At 65.7% G+C, this 14347-nt stretch overlaps 2 protein-coding genes across 2 annotated transcripts in view; one reads left to right on the forward strand and one right to left on the reverse strand.

Moving 5' to 3' along the window:
* CHLRE_16g673852v5 (uncharacterized protein) overlaps window positions 1-6385 on the reverse strand; it is a 14746-nt gene extending 8361 nt beyond the window's left edge. Inside the window, exons 1-13 of the mRNA XM_043071226.1 lie at window positions 5983-6385; window positions 5604-5648; window positions 4930-4995; window positions 4420-4512; window positions 4004-4078; window positions 3417-3476; window positions 3049-3142; window positions 2620-2699; window positions 2201-2334; window positions 1712-1826; window positions 1207-1260; window positions 748-912; window positions 127-303 (exon numbers count right to left, since the gene is read on the reverse strand). Coding sequence (XP_042916141.1) covers window positions 127-303; window positions 748-912; window positions 1207-1260; window positions 1712-1826; window positions 2201-2334; window positions 2620-2699; window positions 3049-3142; window positions 3417-3476; window positions 4004-4078; window positions 4420-4512; window positions 4930-4995; window positions 5604-5648; window positions 5983-6144 — 1320 coding nt within the window. The 5' untranslated portion in view covers window positions 6145-6385. The remainder of the gene's footprint in view (window positions 1-126; window positions 304-747; window positions 913-1206; window positions 1261-1711; window positions 1827-2200; window positions 2335-2619; window positions 2700-3048; window positions 3143-3416; window positions 3477-4003; window positions 4079-4419; window positions 4513-4929; window positions 4996-5603; window positions 5649-5982) is intronic.
* A 253-nt stretch (window positions 6386-6638) lies between these two features.
* On the forward strand, window positions 6639-13546 carry CHLRE_16g673700v5 (uncharacterized protein). The gene is made up of 13 exons (XM_043071223.1): window positions 6639-7022; window positions 7262-7407; window positions 7713-7794; window positions 8066-9052; window positions 9405-9516; window positions 9905-10132; window positions 10391-10604; window positions 10875-11038; window positions 11306-11469; window positions 11789-11930; window positions 12196-12375; window positions 12558-12646; window positions 12951-13546. The coding sequence occupies exons 1-13, from the start codon at window positions 6993-6995 to the stop codon at window positions 13119-13121; spliced, it is 2709 nt and encodes a 902-aa protein (XP_042916142.1). The 5' UTR covers window positions 6639-6992; the 3' UTR covers window positions 13122-13546.
* The last annotated feature ends 801 nt before the right edge of the window (window positions 13547-14347 follow it).

A 14347-nucleotide genomic window follows, 5' to 3' on the forward strand; every position in this document is an offset into this window, starting at 1 on the left:
CACCTCCCCCCACCTCCCCCTCCACCTCCCCCCCTCCCCCTCCCTCCCCCTCTCCCGCCAAACCCCCCCCCACCACCACCTCCCCCCCCCCGGCCCCCACCTCCCACCCCTCCCTCTCAACCGCACCTGTCGCAGCAGGTCCAGCAGTCGGGCGTTGGCCACGGACTCGTCGCCTGTGCTCATGAGGCTGTCGTACATGAGCTTGAGCGGCCGCGCCATGTCCTCGATGTCCACGTAGGCGCCCGCCTCCTCCAGCGCGCCGCGCACACTCATGTGCGTGTGGATGAGGCACTGGTGCAGCACCTGTGGAAAGTGGTGGTGGTGGGAGGAGGGGTTGAGGAGGGGGAGGAGGGGGAGGAGGGGGAGGAGGTGTGGAGGAGGGGGCGGAGGGGTGAGGTGTGGAGGAGGGGGCGGAGGGGGGAGGTGTGGAGGAGGAGGGAGGTGTGAAGGAGGAGGAGGTGTGGAGGGACATAGGGCCTGAGGGGCCCCGAATCCCGGCGTCCTTCCTGTGTGCGCATTCAACAATCAAGGCAACAGCAACCCCCAAACCCCGTGCCCAAACCACCCTCCACCCAAGCCTCCGCCCCCACCCACGCACCCTCAGTCTGCAGTGCATCCTGTACCGCTTTCTCAATCACCTTTGCAGCCCCCAGCCCCCCAGCCCCCCAGACACACACACACACACACACACACACACACGCACACGCACGCACAAACACACGCACGCACACGCACGCACGCACACACCTGGCGTGTGTTGTAGAGGCGGTCGCGCATGTGCGCCAGCACCACGCGGAAGGGCTCGGTGGGCGGGATGGGCGCCCAGAAGTCCACGTAGTTGCGCCGCTTGCGCTCCTCAGCCACCCGCGCCGCGTCGCGGCTCTCCGCCGCCGCCAGCCGCTCGGCCAGCTCCTGTCGGGTGTGGTTGACGGTTGAGAAGACAGACTGGGATAAGACTGGGTTGATGTTACATGCATGATTGAGCAAGGAGAAGGGGGGCGGTAGTGGTGGTGGTGCGGCGGTGGTCGACGGGAGAAAACGGACTGGGAGTAGAGCACGACACAAGGCACTAAAGGCGGCACATGGAGCATTCGGACACTGCAATCTCCACCCCTCCTGCACCCATCACACACACGCTTGCTCACGCACGTACACATAGTAGTATAGTAACCCCATGTCTTTGTCCTGCTACCCCTTCCCGCGCACCTTCATCTCGGGGCTGCACCTCCAGATGGACAGGTCGAACATCAGGCCCTCAACCTGCGGCCGGGGGGGGGGAGAGGGCAGAGATGAAGGGGGGCAGTTACATTCATGATAAAGGGGGGAGTTACATTCATGATAAAGGGGGGAGTTACATTCATACTTCATATGGGTGGGCAGGGGGAGGGAGCGAGATGAGGTCCAGCGGCGCCATGGGGGCAGAGGAGGACGAGAGCGGAGGGACGCACGCCCAGCCACCCCCGAACACCCTCACCCCCATCCTCCAGCCACCTCCCAGCCACCCCTCAGCTACCCCCACCAAACCCCAGCAAACCCCACCCCCGCACCCCCCTCAACCCCCCCGTCCCCCTACCCCCAGCCCTCACCCCCTCAACCCCCCGTTCCACTCCGTTGCCAAGCGTCGGCCATGCTCTCCTCCTCGCTCTGTTGCATTGGGTTTGGTTTAGTTTGGGCTGGTATCTACAACCCCACCCACCGCCACCCCACCCACCTGGCGGAAGTAGACGTTGACCGCCTCCAGCCGCGCCAGCACCACCACATCGCGGGTGGTCTCGGCCGTCACGTTGGGGTTGCCGTCGCGGTCGCCGCCCATCCAGCTGCCAAACCTGGGGGGCGGGGGTGGATGAGGGTGGGAGGTGGAAGGGTGGGGTTAAGGACGGGAGTGGAGGGTGGTGCGGTGCGTTCTGTGTCACATGAACGGCAATACCCCCCCCCTCCCCCTTCCCCCTTCCCCCTCGTTCCCTCCCCCCTGGATAAAACCCTAGCCCCCCCTCATGCTCATTTGCATTGGGTTCGGGTTCTTAGTTTGGGCTGGTATCACAACCCACCCCGCCAGCCCCCCTCCGCTCCGGCCCCCTAATGCCTGTATGCCTGCTATGTGCCTGCTATGTGCCTGCTGTGTGCCTGCTGTGTGCCTGCTTGTGTGCCTGCTTGTGTGCCTGCTTGTGTGCCTGCCCGCCCCGCCCCCCCTCTCCCTCACTTGAACAGCGCGCGGTCCAGCGGCAGTCGCGGCAGGCCCAGCTTCTCCAGCGCCGTGTCCACACGCCGGTGGAACACAGGCACCACGTCGAAGATGACGGTGGAGAAGTACGACAGCCCCGAGCGCATCTCGTCCTGGAGCGGGGGGGGATGGGGATGGGGGTTACATGCATTAAGTTTACGAAGTGAAGTCGTAGCCAGGTACAAAGGGGGGGGGGTACACTCATGATTAGCTAGCTGGTAGACCCGTAGACGTAATCTTGAGGAACAGCGATGGGGGATGGGGGAGGGAGACTGGGGATGAGGCAGGCGGTTTGGAGGCCAAGGGAGGGTAGGGTGACAGGCGCGGCGTACTGGCAGCTTACGCGGTACAAATGCAACAGAGCCAACACACGGCCGCGCGGACATCCGCCCGCCCACCTGCGGCGTGGGCTTGGAGCGGCGGATCTCGTCGGTGCGCCAGGCGGCCTGCACCGCGGCCCGGATGGCCTCCAGCGTCTCTGGGGGCCGCACACACAGGGCGGAGCGGGGTTCCATGCATGTTAAATAAGACGAGAAGGCGTAGCCAGGAGCAATGGTACAGATGTCACGTAGTCGTTACCGATGTCCGTGGAGTCCAGCAGGGGGGGGGCAGCGCGGCGTGGACGGGGTGGTGAGCGAGGAAAGGCGTGGCGTGGCGTGGATGGAGAAAGTCTCAAACCTCACCCCTGGTTTGGCTTGGTTTTGGTTGGGCTGGTACCTACAACCCCCACCCCTCCGTCTTTCACTCCAGACGGCTACTCCCCACCACTCACACCTCCCCCACCACCCACCCACCCACCCACCCACCCAAAACACAAACGCACGCACCTATCTTCTCGTACTCGCTCATGCGCTTGCTGTGCAGCGTGTCCAGCTCGCGGCGCACGATGGCGTACTTCTTCAGCAAGCTGGCGCGCAGAGCCTGTGGGGTTTACAATCATGATTATATAAGAAGTGAAGGGGGGGAGGCTTTTGAGAGTGTGTGTGTGGGAGAGTGTGAAGAGTGTGTGTGTATGCTAGTGAGCCTGCCCGTCACCACACATGGCATCCGCCTGCCCGCCCTCCCCGCCCCTGACTTCTCCACCCTCGGTCCCCCCCCCCCCCACACACACACACACCACCGTCCACCCGCCCATCAATCCCCCCTTTCGCACGCACGCACACATGTACACACACACGGGCCCCTACGCACATACCTGGGTGGGGTGAGCAGTGAGCACCAGCTCCACGGTCTGGGAGCACAGCGTGTCGTACACCTGGCCGTGTGTGTCAGGGGGTGAGTCAGGGGGGAGAGTGAGAGGGGGTGAGTCAGGGGGTGAGTCAGCGAGCGGGGGGGGGATGCGGACGGATGAGGGGCGCACGTGCACGCGTGCGTGCTTGCGTTAAAGAGCACAAGGAAGACATAGCGCAAAGACGCGCGTGTGTTTGTGTGTGAACGCCTCACGCCATGTGTGGTGCGCGCTTGGCATTGGCCCAGCAGCAAGTGAGTGGTTTCAGTTGGGAGCACCTCCATGCCTCTCCACCACCCCACCACCCCACCTGAGTGGTTTCAGTTGGGAGCACCTCCATGCCTCTCCACCACCCCACCACCCCACCAACCACCGCACACATATCAACTCGCGCCCGCGCGCTCTCCCGTCCTCTCCACCACCTTCTCCACCCGTTCTCCACCTTCCTCTCCGCTCCCTCCTGTCCACCCCTCTTGTCCACCCCTCCTCTCCACCCTTCTGTCCAACCCTCCTGTCCATCCCTCCCCTCCTCCCCGCCTGTGCTGCTTGCCCACCTGCTGCGGCGTGAAGCCGTTGGTGGTGGTGAGCTTGAGCAGCGAGTGGTTGGTGTCGCGGGTGGGGGAGTCCATCTGGCGCGGGTGGGTCGGGGTGAAAGGATGGGGGCGCGGAGGTCGGTTTCAGGCACGACTTGTTGCCCTCTCCCCCTCCCCTCTCCTCCAGCTGCGCCCCCACGCCCCTCCTGCCGCGCCGCCCCCTGCCCCCTGCCCCTCGACTGGAGCGAATCCCGCCCCCGCCTCCTGGCCCCCGCCTCCTGGCCCCCGCCTCCTGCCCCCCGCCTCCTGCCCCGCGCCTCCTGCCTCCGCCCCCCGCTCCCCAGCTCCCAGCTCCCAGCTCCCAGCTCCCAGCTCCCAGCTCCCAGCTCCCCCGCCCCCCGCCCCTATCTCCCCGCCTGGCCGCCTCCTCGGCTCACCTCCCCCAGGCGCACTGCGCGGCCGATCTGGCTGCTGTTGACCTCCTCCGTGAGGTTGTGCAGGTTGAGCATGTGACTGAAGGAGGAGGCCACCTGGGGGGAGGGACGGAGGGGAGGGAAGAAGGGGGCGGGAGGGCGGGAGGGGGGGAATGCCCGAGCCCAATGGGTAAGTCAGGGGGGAGTGGCACGGCCAAGCGCACGGGGGCCAGGTAGGGGTAGGATGGGCACAGGGTGGGGCAGGGGCGCCGCGGCTTGACACGGCGTACGTGTCATTGCAGTCATTCCCACAGCACTTGGCCTCTGCACTTCAGGCTCTCATACGCACAGCTGCCGCCTGCCCTCGCAACCCCAGTCGCCCATGCAGCAGCCCGCACACCCCCACCTCTGCTGGCCCCCCCGCCCCAGCCAGACAGCCTCCCCCTCCCAGCCTCCCCCTCCCAGCCTCCGCCTCCCAGCCTCCGCCTCCCTGCCTCCCCCGCCCCGCCGCCGCCCCCCCTTGCTGCCGCTCACCAGGATGCGCTCCTCGGGCTTGAGGTCGCTCACGTACTTGACCATCAGTTCGAAGTCGTTGTCGGACTGGGCAGGAGGGGAGGAGCGGGCGACATGCATGATGAGTTAGGGAAGGGGTAGACGGTAGACGATATGAGGTGGGAGGCACAGAGGAGAGGTGAGGGGAGGGGGGGAGAGGAGGGGAGGAAGAGAGGACCGGAGGGGGCGAGAGACGTAGAGGAGGGGAGGGGTCAGTGGCTGGTGACGGGGAGAGGGTATGGGTTGCAACGCCTCCTCCGGCTGCCTGGCCCTTGCCCGCACGCTACACTGCCGACACACGCCCCCCCCACACGCCCCCCGCTGACCACCTTTCCCCCTGGAAACGACGACTGCCGGCCACACGCCCGTGCCGGCTGGTACGGCAAAGGTGTTGGGGCATGGGGTCCCTGAACCCGGTGCCGGTGGTGACGGCCCACCGCGTACACCATCCGGAATATGCAACCTCTGTGTACCATGTCACGCTGTCCCCCCGCTGCACCGGTTCCCTCACACGCCACCAACGCGGCTCCCGTCCCGGCGCCGTACCCGATTGTTCCGAGGCCAAGATGACAGCCCCGTGCCGCTGCCCCCGCCGCTTGCTGCTGGCGCCCTCCACCCCCCACACAAACCACCACAACCATCTCGAGCCATCACACCTGGCTAGTGCACCAGGCCTGGCTCAGAGCGTAGATCACATCCACCTGATGGGGAGAGCAAGAGTGAGAGTGAGAGCGAGAGGATGGAGATGGCGTGAGAGATGGGGAGAGATGTTGTTGAAGCACCAGGGGCGACAGGTGGGGCTGACGACTATGGCGGTCTGACCAAGCGAGCAACAAGACCAAGCTGAGCAAACAAGCGTGGTCTATAAAGGGGCTCGATTGTCTAATTCACGCGACAAATGTTGGACCTATCGCATGCGTACACGAGAACGCTGCTTCGAGCAGCCAGCGCAAGTTAGGGTTCAACTGGGGTTGGGTCGCCGCGTGCCGCTTGCGGCTAGGTGGAGGTCCCGCTCCGTGGCGGGCTGCAACACACCTTTGCAGCCAGGTTTGGATGGTGGTGGCGCAGGATGGAGAAGAACACCTGGCGCAGCAGGGAATCATCGTCGCGCAGCCCGGACAGGAAATTGGCTGGCCCAGTCCTCAGGTCCTGCGACACCCTGAAGGAGGTCCTGCCGCTGGTAGCAGACAGCTGCATTCTTTCTCGTCGCTTGAAAGATCCGCCCGGCGGCCCTAGACGAGAGTATACTCCGCAATCGAGCGGCAAACAAGCCCAGAACGGTCTCAGATATTGGATTGAAAGATCGCTAAAGAAAGAAAAATTCAGCGGTTATCAGCCCGCGCTGAGAGGCTACAAGACGAAACAACGTGACCGCGCTAAACCTCTCCTACCCAGCTTTTTGGTATCCCCAAGGCTTTAGCACTGCGTGTAACAGTGCATGCAGCCTAATTAAACCAAATTGCAAGTTGCAGTCAGGAGTTGGCTGGGCCCCAGCGACAAGCTGCCCGATGGTGCACGCGCAATCCAGTTTTCCATCGGCAAGGACTTTTGACAGCTTCTGCACTGTTTCTCCTGCATGAGATAGCTGTCTTGCCGTTTCATTTCATTTACAAGCGGCAGGCACCAACCGCAAGCAACACAACCCTTGTTAGCATTCCAGTGTTAACTGTCATTGTTTACATCAGATAATGGTCTGAATATCCACATGGACACAGGGCCCAGGACACAGGGCCCAGGCTGCGTCGCTGTCCCGCGGTTCGACTTGCAAAGGTTGCATGGATAACAACATGGCTTCAACGTTATATCAGATTTTGTTATCTGAATAGCCAATCACAAGTAAGTCATGAGGCGAAAGCCGTCGAGAAGGCCCATGCCGAAACCCTGGCAGTTTCTTTCATGCGCCGGGCGAGCGAGTAAGGATACCGTTAAATGACATATGTTGATATTTGGTCGCAAGAATGAAGGTCGAGAATTGACGCGGATTTGCCCAGCGTATAGCGCAGTCTGAGAGTTGTTCCCTTACAGAAAGACGGACCGCATAACAAATGGGCGGCCCTAGCGGCCAAAAGAATAAGGTGCGGATGTCACTTGAATCGCTCTGCGCTGGGTATGCCTTATATAATTGCTGCTCGACGGCGGCGGCCGACCGTCGCCCTGCCGCGCGTGCGCGCCTGTCGCTCGGGCGGCCATCGAGCATAACAAAGACGTAGATGCACCATAGTCCTGGCGCAGCGACAACTGGCTTCCCTTGTGGGCGTGCCGAGCTCGCGTCGCCCAACCCGCAACTCCCGCTTTCCCGGATTCACCCCCACAGTCGCACAAGGCCGGCCGGCGCGCCGGCCCCAGCGCGCGTGAAAATGCCCGTCGCGGCAAGGAGGTGGGGTCGGGGGCGCGGCCCAACCCCAAGGCCTCTGCCCACGATGGCAAGCTGCAGCGGCACCTAGCTGCCAAGCAGAACAGGTGCGGGCGGAGGCGCGCCAGGGGCGGGGTCGCAGGGGCGGGGCCGACCAGAGCGGCACGCCACCTACGCAGTGCAAGCATGCTTGCATTGCCCGTGTTGTCTGCGGGCAGCGTGCCTGCACATGCACACGCCACGTGATGCCCCGAACCAAACCAAAACAAACCAAACCCGGAACCAATCACACCTTACGGCACGCCCCTGGGGTCCAGAGCAGGGTGTTCGTTCTCCACGTCACTGGCTCGTGAACTGCGTCAGCAGGTCCCTCTTGTAACCAATGCAATCTCACGCCCCCCCCCTGCAACAGAGACGCCAAGCGGCAGGAGCTGTTGGAGCGAAAGCGGCGTGTGGCGGCGCCCGTGGTGGTGGCGGTGCTACCGCTGTCGGAGGTGAGGGCGGCGTGTGAGGCCGCGGGCGAGGCGGCGAGGGGGCGGCAAGGGGGTGACTGGGAGGGCGGGGCGATCGAGAGGGCGGGGCGGTGGCGGAAGGAGACGCAGATGGGAATGGAGGCCGGGGGGCGTCTGGCTACGGGACTGGTGTCTGCAGGTACGCGCAACCGACAGGCGCGGCGGCGAGGGCGAAAGCTAGCAGGAACGCAGCCGGGGAACCAGAGTCGGTTCTCAACATCAGTCCGCCACCAATACACCATTACTCCCACAGGCCGTGGACGTGGCGCGCTTCTGGAACGGCCTGCGCCACGCCTGCGAGCACGGCAGTAGCAGCAGCAGCACTGGCGCCGGCGCCAGCAGTAGCAGCGCCAACGAGATGGAGATGGAGCTGCTCGCCTCGGCGGCGCCGCTGGCGCCTGTGACCGTGCACGTGGCCGCCAAGGGCCGCGTGCGGCTGACGCTACTGCCGCCGCCGGTGTCGCGTGCCGACCCGCTGGCTGTAGCAGACCTGGGCCGCTGCGCCGAAATGCTGCTGCTGCTGCTGCCGGGCGCCGAGGGCGCCACCGGCGTGGACGCGGCCGGCGCCGCCGCCATGGCAGTGCTCCGGGCCATGGGCATGCCGGCGGTGGTGCCGTGCGTGGTGGGCGCCGCCGGAGGCGGCGGCTGCGGCGGCGGCTCCGCCGCCGCCGGCTCCGCCGCCATGAAAGACCGCAGCGCCGCCAAGAAGCGCGCGGAGAAGGCGCTGCAGCCGCACCTGGCGGGCGAGAACCGGCTGCATCACGCCGACACGCCCACCGACCTGGCGGCGCTGGCGCGCCACCTGGCCGAGCACCCGCCCACGGCGCCGCCGCTGTGGCGGCAGCAGCGCCCCGGCGTCTTGGTGGAGCGGCTCGAGTTCGAGGCGGCGGCGGCGGACGCCGCCGCCGGCCCGGGGCCGTCGTCGGCTGCTGCTGCCGCCGCCGCTGCCGCCGCTGCGGCCGGTGGCGGCGGCAAGGGCACACTGGTGGTGTATGGGTACGTGCGGTCAGCAGGCCTGAGCGCCAACCAGTTGGTGACTGTGCCGGGGGCGGGAGACTTCCGGATCCTGTCGATCCACGGGCCGCCGGATCCGAACGCGACGCCGGCGGGCCGGGCGGTGCCGGCGCACGTGGCGGAGAAGGCGATGGAGGTGGAGGCGGCGGCGGGCGGCGGCGGCGCGGGCGGCGGCGGCGCGGGGCCGGTGGTGGCGGCGCCCAACCCGGAGGAGGCGGACCAGCTGGTGGGTGGCGGTTGGGGCGGGGGTTTGGGTTGCTGGGTTTGGGGTTGGTGGGGTCAGTGTGCAGGCCCATGAGAACCTGCAGCTGGCAGCTGGCAGCCCGCCGCGGGCTGGCAGGGTTGAGTCGGAAGTGGAGGGGGTGGCCGAGGGGGCCGCCTGCGGACCCACGCCGCAGGGTTCTGTCGCGAGGTCGACAGCCGAGCACGCGTCGGCGTGTTGTGTCTGTGGCCACCAACAAGCGCGATTGCATGGTGTGCCCGCGCTGTGCGGTAGCCCGAAGGCCCCCCACCCATGGCATCTGCGTCTACGTGTGTCGCTTTGTGTCGCCGTGTGACCATGCGCCCTCCTGCTGTAGGTGCGTGAGAACGTGCCGGCCCCCGGCGAGGAGGAGCAGACGTGGCCCACGGAGGAGGACATGGAGGCGGCGGCGGCGGAGCGGAGGACGCGCAAGCGCCGCGTGCCGGAGGGTGCGTGGGGACTCCCTCTCTGCCGTGCTGTGGGGGCAGCCGCGTGTGTGGGGGGCCAGTCAAGTCCACACGTGTGGCTCATGCCATGCCCGTCATGTGTGTCTCGTAGCCTCATGCAGCACCCCATGTTGCAGTAACCTGGTTTTCTGTTTTGGGGGCGGTACTGGTATTGCGCCACGTGGCGTTGGCGTGGTTGTAGTGAGTAGCCCGCGCTCACGTGCTAACCAGCTGTGCACCGGCGCAGCCAGTCCGTAACCTCTCTTGGCCCGAACCCGGGTTGAGCGCGTCGCGCATGCACCAGTTCCAAGTCCTGTCTTAACTCTGGCTCCCAAACCCTGGGTAACCACATCGTCATACGATCCGGATCCGCTTTCGTTCCGCCTGTCAGGCACGTCGGAGTACCAGGCGGCCTGGATCATGGATGACGTGGACTACGGCACCGATGAGGAGGAGGACGAGGAGGAGGACGAGGAGGACCCGTACGGCATGATGGAGGGCGGCGAGGGGGCGGCGGCGGGCGGCAGCGGCAAGGGGCGGGGGCGGGGGGCGGCCGCCATGGAGGATGACGGCGACGAGGCGCCCGAGCTGGAGCCCATTGCGGACGACGATGACGCAGGTGCGTGTGTGCGTGCGAGAAGGGCGGGAAAGAGGGGGCCGGGGCAGCGGGCCACAGGGCGGCTACAGACACGGAGATTCAGCTCACGGCTGGAGTACCCGGAGCATTGTGCTCGCTCGTGCACTCACCACAGCCGTCCTCGGCCGTCGAGCTGTTGTTGCTTGGCGGTGCGCCCTTAGCGACATGACCGTAGCTGCTGCTTCGATGTGTGAGTGTTAGTAGCATCACGGCACCGACGCTTACCTTCCCGCGCTGCAGCCACGGACGCGGGAGACGCCGCCATGCTGATGGATGAGGACGACGAGGAGGGCGGCGGCGCCGGCGGCGGCTACGCGGCGGCGCTGGCGGCGGCGCGGGCCGCCAAGGCGGCGGCGCGGCGCGGTGCGGAGGGCGAGGCGGACCAGCTGGAGTTCCCGGACGAGGTGGATGTGCCGCTGGAGACGCCGGCGCGTGTGCGCTTCCAGAAGTACAGGTGCGAGCGAGCGAGCGGGCGGGCGAGCGGGCGAGCGGGCGAGCGGGCGAGGGAACGGGAACGAGCGAACTGAGAGGCCGATGGGGAGCCCATGTGCGGGTGGGTAGCTAGCGACCCGCAGGCAGGGCGCGCGGGGGCGCCTGTTGCCATCGTGACCACTACCGTTGGGTTTAATTCCCTCGGTCCCTCATTTCGGGCATGGCACCGCGCGCAGCCCGTTTGACGCATGTAACGCCTGCCTCTCCGCCTCCCCTCCTCTTGCCCCCGTAGGGGCCTCAAGTCCATGCGCACAAGCCCCTGGGACCCCAAGGAATCCCTGCCGCCCGACTACGCGCGCGTGTTTGCGTTTGAGAACTTCAAGCGCGCACACAAGCGCGCTAAGGAAGCGGCGGCACGCGCCACCGACGACACCGACCCCTGCGCCGTGTCGCCAGGTGAGCAACGCGTGGCGGCAAAGTGCGGCAGGCGATGGCAGTCGTAGCAGCGGTGGCAGTAGCAGCCGTGGCAGCTGAAGCTACGGCAGCAGTAGCAACGGCAGTAGCGGAGGGAAAGGAGAGGCAGGGCGGTACTGAGTCCAGGTGGCAGGTCCTGGCTGCAACCCTTGTACGGCCTCCTCGGTGTGCGCATACGTACACGCACACATTCCTGCATGTGACCAGCTCTGTGCTCTCTAACGAACGCGCACGCGCACGCATGTGCAGGCACCTACGTGGCCATCCGTATCGCGGACGTGCCGGCGGTGGCGGCGGAGCGGTTGGCGGCGCACGTGGCGGCGGCGGCGGCGGGCGGCGCCGTGCCGCTGACGGTGTTTGGGCTCATGCAGCACGAGGCCAAGATGAGCGTGGTCAACTTCGCCTTCCGCAAGGTGGGCAGTCACGGGTGACTGCATGCATGCATCAGCGGTGTACGGCATGTCTGTGTGTGGTGGTGGTGGCCCTGGGGTCCGACCCAAGAACTCAAAATCGGAACCGTGCGCACCTCCAGGCTGCCTTTACTAGTTTACTCACACCCCGTGCGCCCGCACTCCCATGCACTTAACTCTGCAACCCGCTCTGCAACCCCCCTGTGCCTGTGCTCCGCTGATTTGGTTTGGTTTGGTTTGCTTTAGTTTGGGCTGGTATGTACAGCCCCCGCCCCCCTTTACTTCTTGACTGATCATGAATTCCCCCCCCCCCCTGGTCCAGGCCACCGGCTACTCGGCGCCGCTGGCCAACAAGGAGCAGCTGCTGCTGGTGACTGGGCTGCGCACCTTCACGGCGCGGCCGGTGCTGTCCACCGACGACCCCGGCGCGGACAAGCACCGCATGGAGAAGTTCCTGCACCCGGGTGAGCGCAGCGCTGGAAGGGGGTAGCCATTCATGCGAATGGTATGCATTAAAGGTGGAGGAGCCGCGGGGGAAAGCGGCACGGGGGGAAGCGGCACGGGGCTGGAGTAAGAGGAAGCGGCGCGCATAATTGACTGGCACATCTGCAGGACAACAACTTCAGTGCGTCCTATACCGCTTTTCCAAACATCCTTGCAAAACCCCTTTTGCTTGGCGGCTAACACATACCATGCACCCCACACGTACGTATACGCCCGCGCCCACAGGTCAGCACGTGGTGGGCTCGGTGTATGCGCCCATCATGTACCCGCCCCTGCCCCTGCTTGCCTTCAAGCTGCCTGAGGGGGCGGCGGCGGCGGACGGCAGTGGTGCGCAGCTGGCGGCGGTGGGGGCGCTGCGCGGCTGCGACCCGGACCGAGTCAACCTCAAGCGCATCATGCTCACAGGTGAGGGCTGGGGTTGGAGGGGGATGGGATGGGATGGGGGGGGGGTGAAGGGTTGCTACTTCCTGTGAGTCACTAGAAGAAAACTAGAGCGTGCAGACTCCGAAGGACAAACTCGTAACGCCTGCACCGCCGCTGTGCTGCCTCCTCCCCCTCCTGCTACACTCCCCACTTCCCTCGTCCAGGCACGCCTGTGCGCGTGAGCCGGCGCCGGGCCACGGTGCGCTTCATGTTCCACAACCCGGAGGACGTGCGCTGGTTCAAACCCGTGGAGGTGAGGGCTGCAGGCAGCTAGACGGCCCGGAGGATGCATGGAGAAGAGGGGAGGGGGAGAGGTGGAAGTGGCGGGAGGCGAGGGCAAGGGGGGAAATGGAGCAACGTGCTCCCGTGCCTGGGTTCGTACCCCCGAGCACGACAGTCACATCCTCTGCTGCACTTGTCCACGCACCCGTCAACTGTGACCTGTGTAGCGCAGTATCTGTCTTGGACTCTTCATTCGTTTTGGAACTGGGCTCTCCTCTTTACCTCCCCCACCACCCCCTTCCGCCATTCCTTCCCCCTTCGCCCCGCCCCCGCAGCTGTCCACCAAGTACGGGCGGCGCGGCCGCATCCAGGAGCCGCTGGGCACCCACGGCGCCATGAAGTGCCTGTTCGACTCGCCACTGCAGCAGCGCGACACCGTGTGCATGCCGCTCTACAAGCGCGTATTCCCCAAGTGGCCCGCGGACCTCACCTTTGCGGAGCGGTAGCGGCAGCGCTGGCGGGCGTGGAGCAGTGGTGGTGGCGGCGGAGGTGGTGGTGGCGGTATTGGTGTGGCGTGTGAGGATGCAGGGTGTGTGCGGTGCGGCGTACTGTACGGCGGGGAGCGGTGTGCTGCCCTGCTGCGGTGCTAGTGGTGGTGGCTGAGGTTTTGTCAGTGCAGGAAGGCCAGTGCAGACTGTGCAGGTCAGCAGACAGAATGCAGGAGGACCGAGTTGCCGCATGGATGAATTGTGAGGCGGGGAGGAAGGTCGCTCCGACGGCAAGCAAACAGCTCCCCAGGCCCCAGACAGCGATGGGGTGCAGGTACCAGACTACCGCGAGGAATGCTCGGCGCGTCGTGAGGCCGTTGACACCACGGGAGGAACAGCTCCGGTGTGCAGCAGGGTGTGCAGGTTTGTAATCGTGCGGCTCTGGTGGCATGCTACGTGCCTGCGTCCCCCGCGGGTGCAATGGGACACGTCCCCCACCCGGCCCACCCCGCCCGCCCCGCCTGCCAGGTACTAAGTTGGGCCTATGGCCGGGTCGGAGACAAGGTCGGACAGCGGTTCTCCGTGCGCGTTCCCGCCATCACCCCAGCCGGGGGCCGGCCCACGCGACACATCCTTGGACACTTCCCCCTTGTTGGATGCACGCCATGCACCCGAGCGTCCACATTTACCGGAGCGTGCCGGCGAAGTGCCGGAGCTCGAAGGGCCAACGCACCCTAACGCACTTTCGGCGGCCTTTCGAGTGCCCCTCTGTACCCTGCTGCCTGCCCATAAGCATGGTCGCAGATGAAAGACGGGCAAGACACGATTATCCTGCAGGCAATTGCCGGCGCGAGCTTGGGGCGCCCCTTCAGCGTCCCATCGGCGGTCGCTTTTTGCCCCGGTGTCGCCGTTCCTGGTTCTCGGCAGCCCAAGATAATTTAATCTAGTAGTAATAATCATGTGCAGCGTTGTGGCAGCTGCCCCCAAAGGAAACTGTGGCGGGAAGCGCCCCAGTCGCGCAAGCTTATCGCTCGGTCGCGCGTCGGGGCCACCCTGAAGACCCTGAATTATTTGTGCGACAATATAGCAGCCACTTCTTTTCATTTGAATGGTTTTCCGACAGCGAGAGGCGCGAAATATTATGGTTGCGGGGGTTGCGGGGAGGGGGAGGGGGAGGGGGAGGGGGAGGGGGAGGGGGGAGGGGGAGGGGGGAGGGGGGAGGGGGAGGGGGAGGGGGAGGGGGA

The sequence above is a fragment of the Chlamydomonas reinhardtii genome, chromosome 16, assembly GCF_000002595.2.
Source record: "Chlamydomonas reinhardtii strain CC-503 cw92 mt+ chromosome 16, whole genome shotgun sequence".
Taxonomy (NCBI): Eukaryota; Viridiplantae; Chlorophyta; class Chlorophyceae; order Chlamydomonadales; family Chlamydomonadaceae; genus Chlamydomonas; species Chlamydomonas reinhardtii.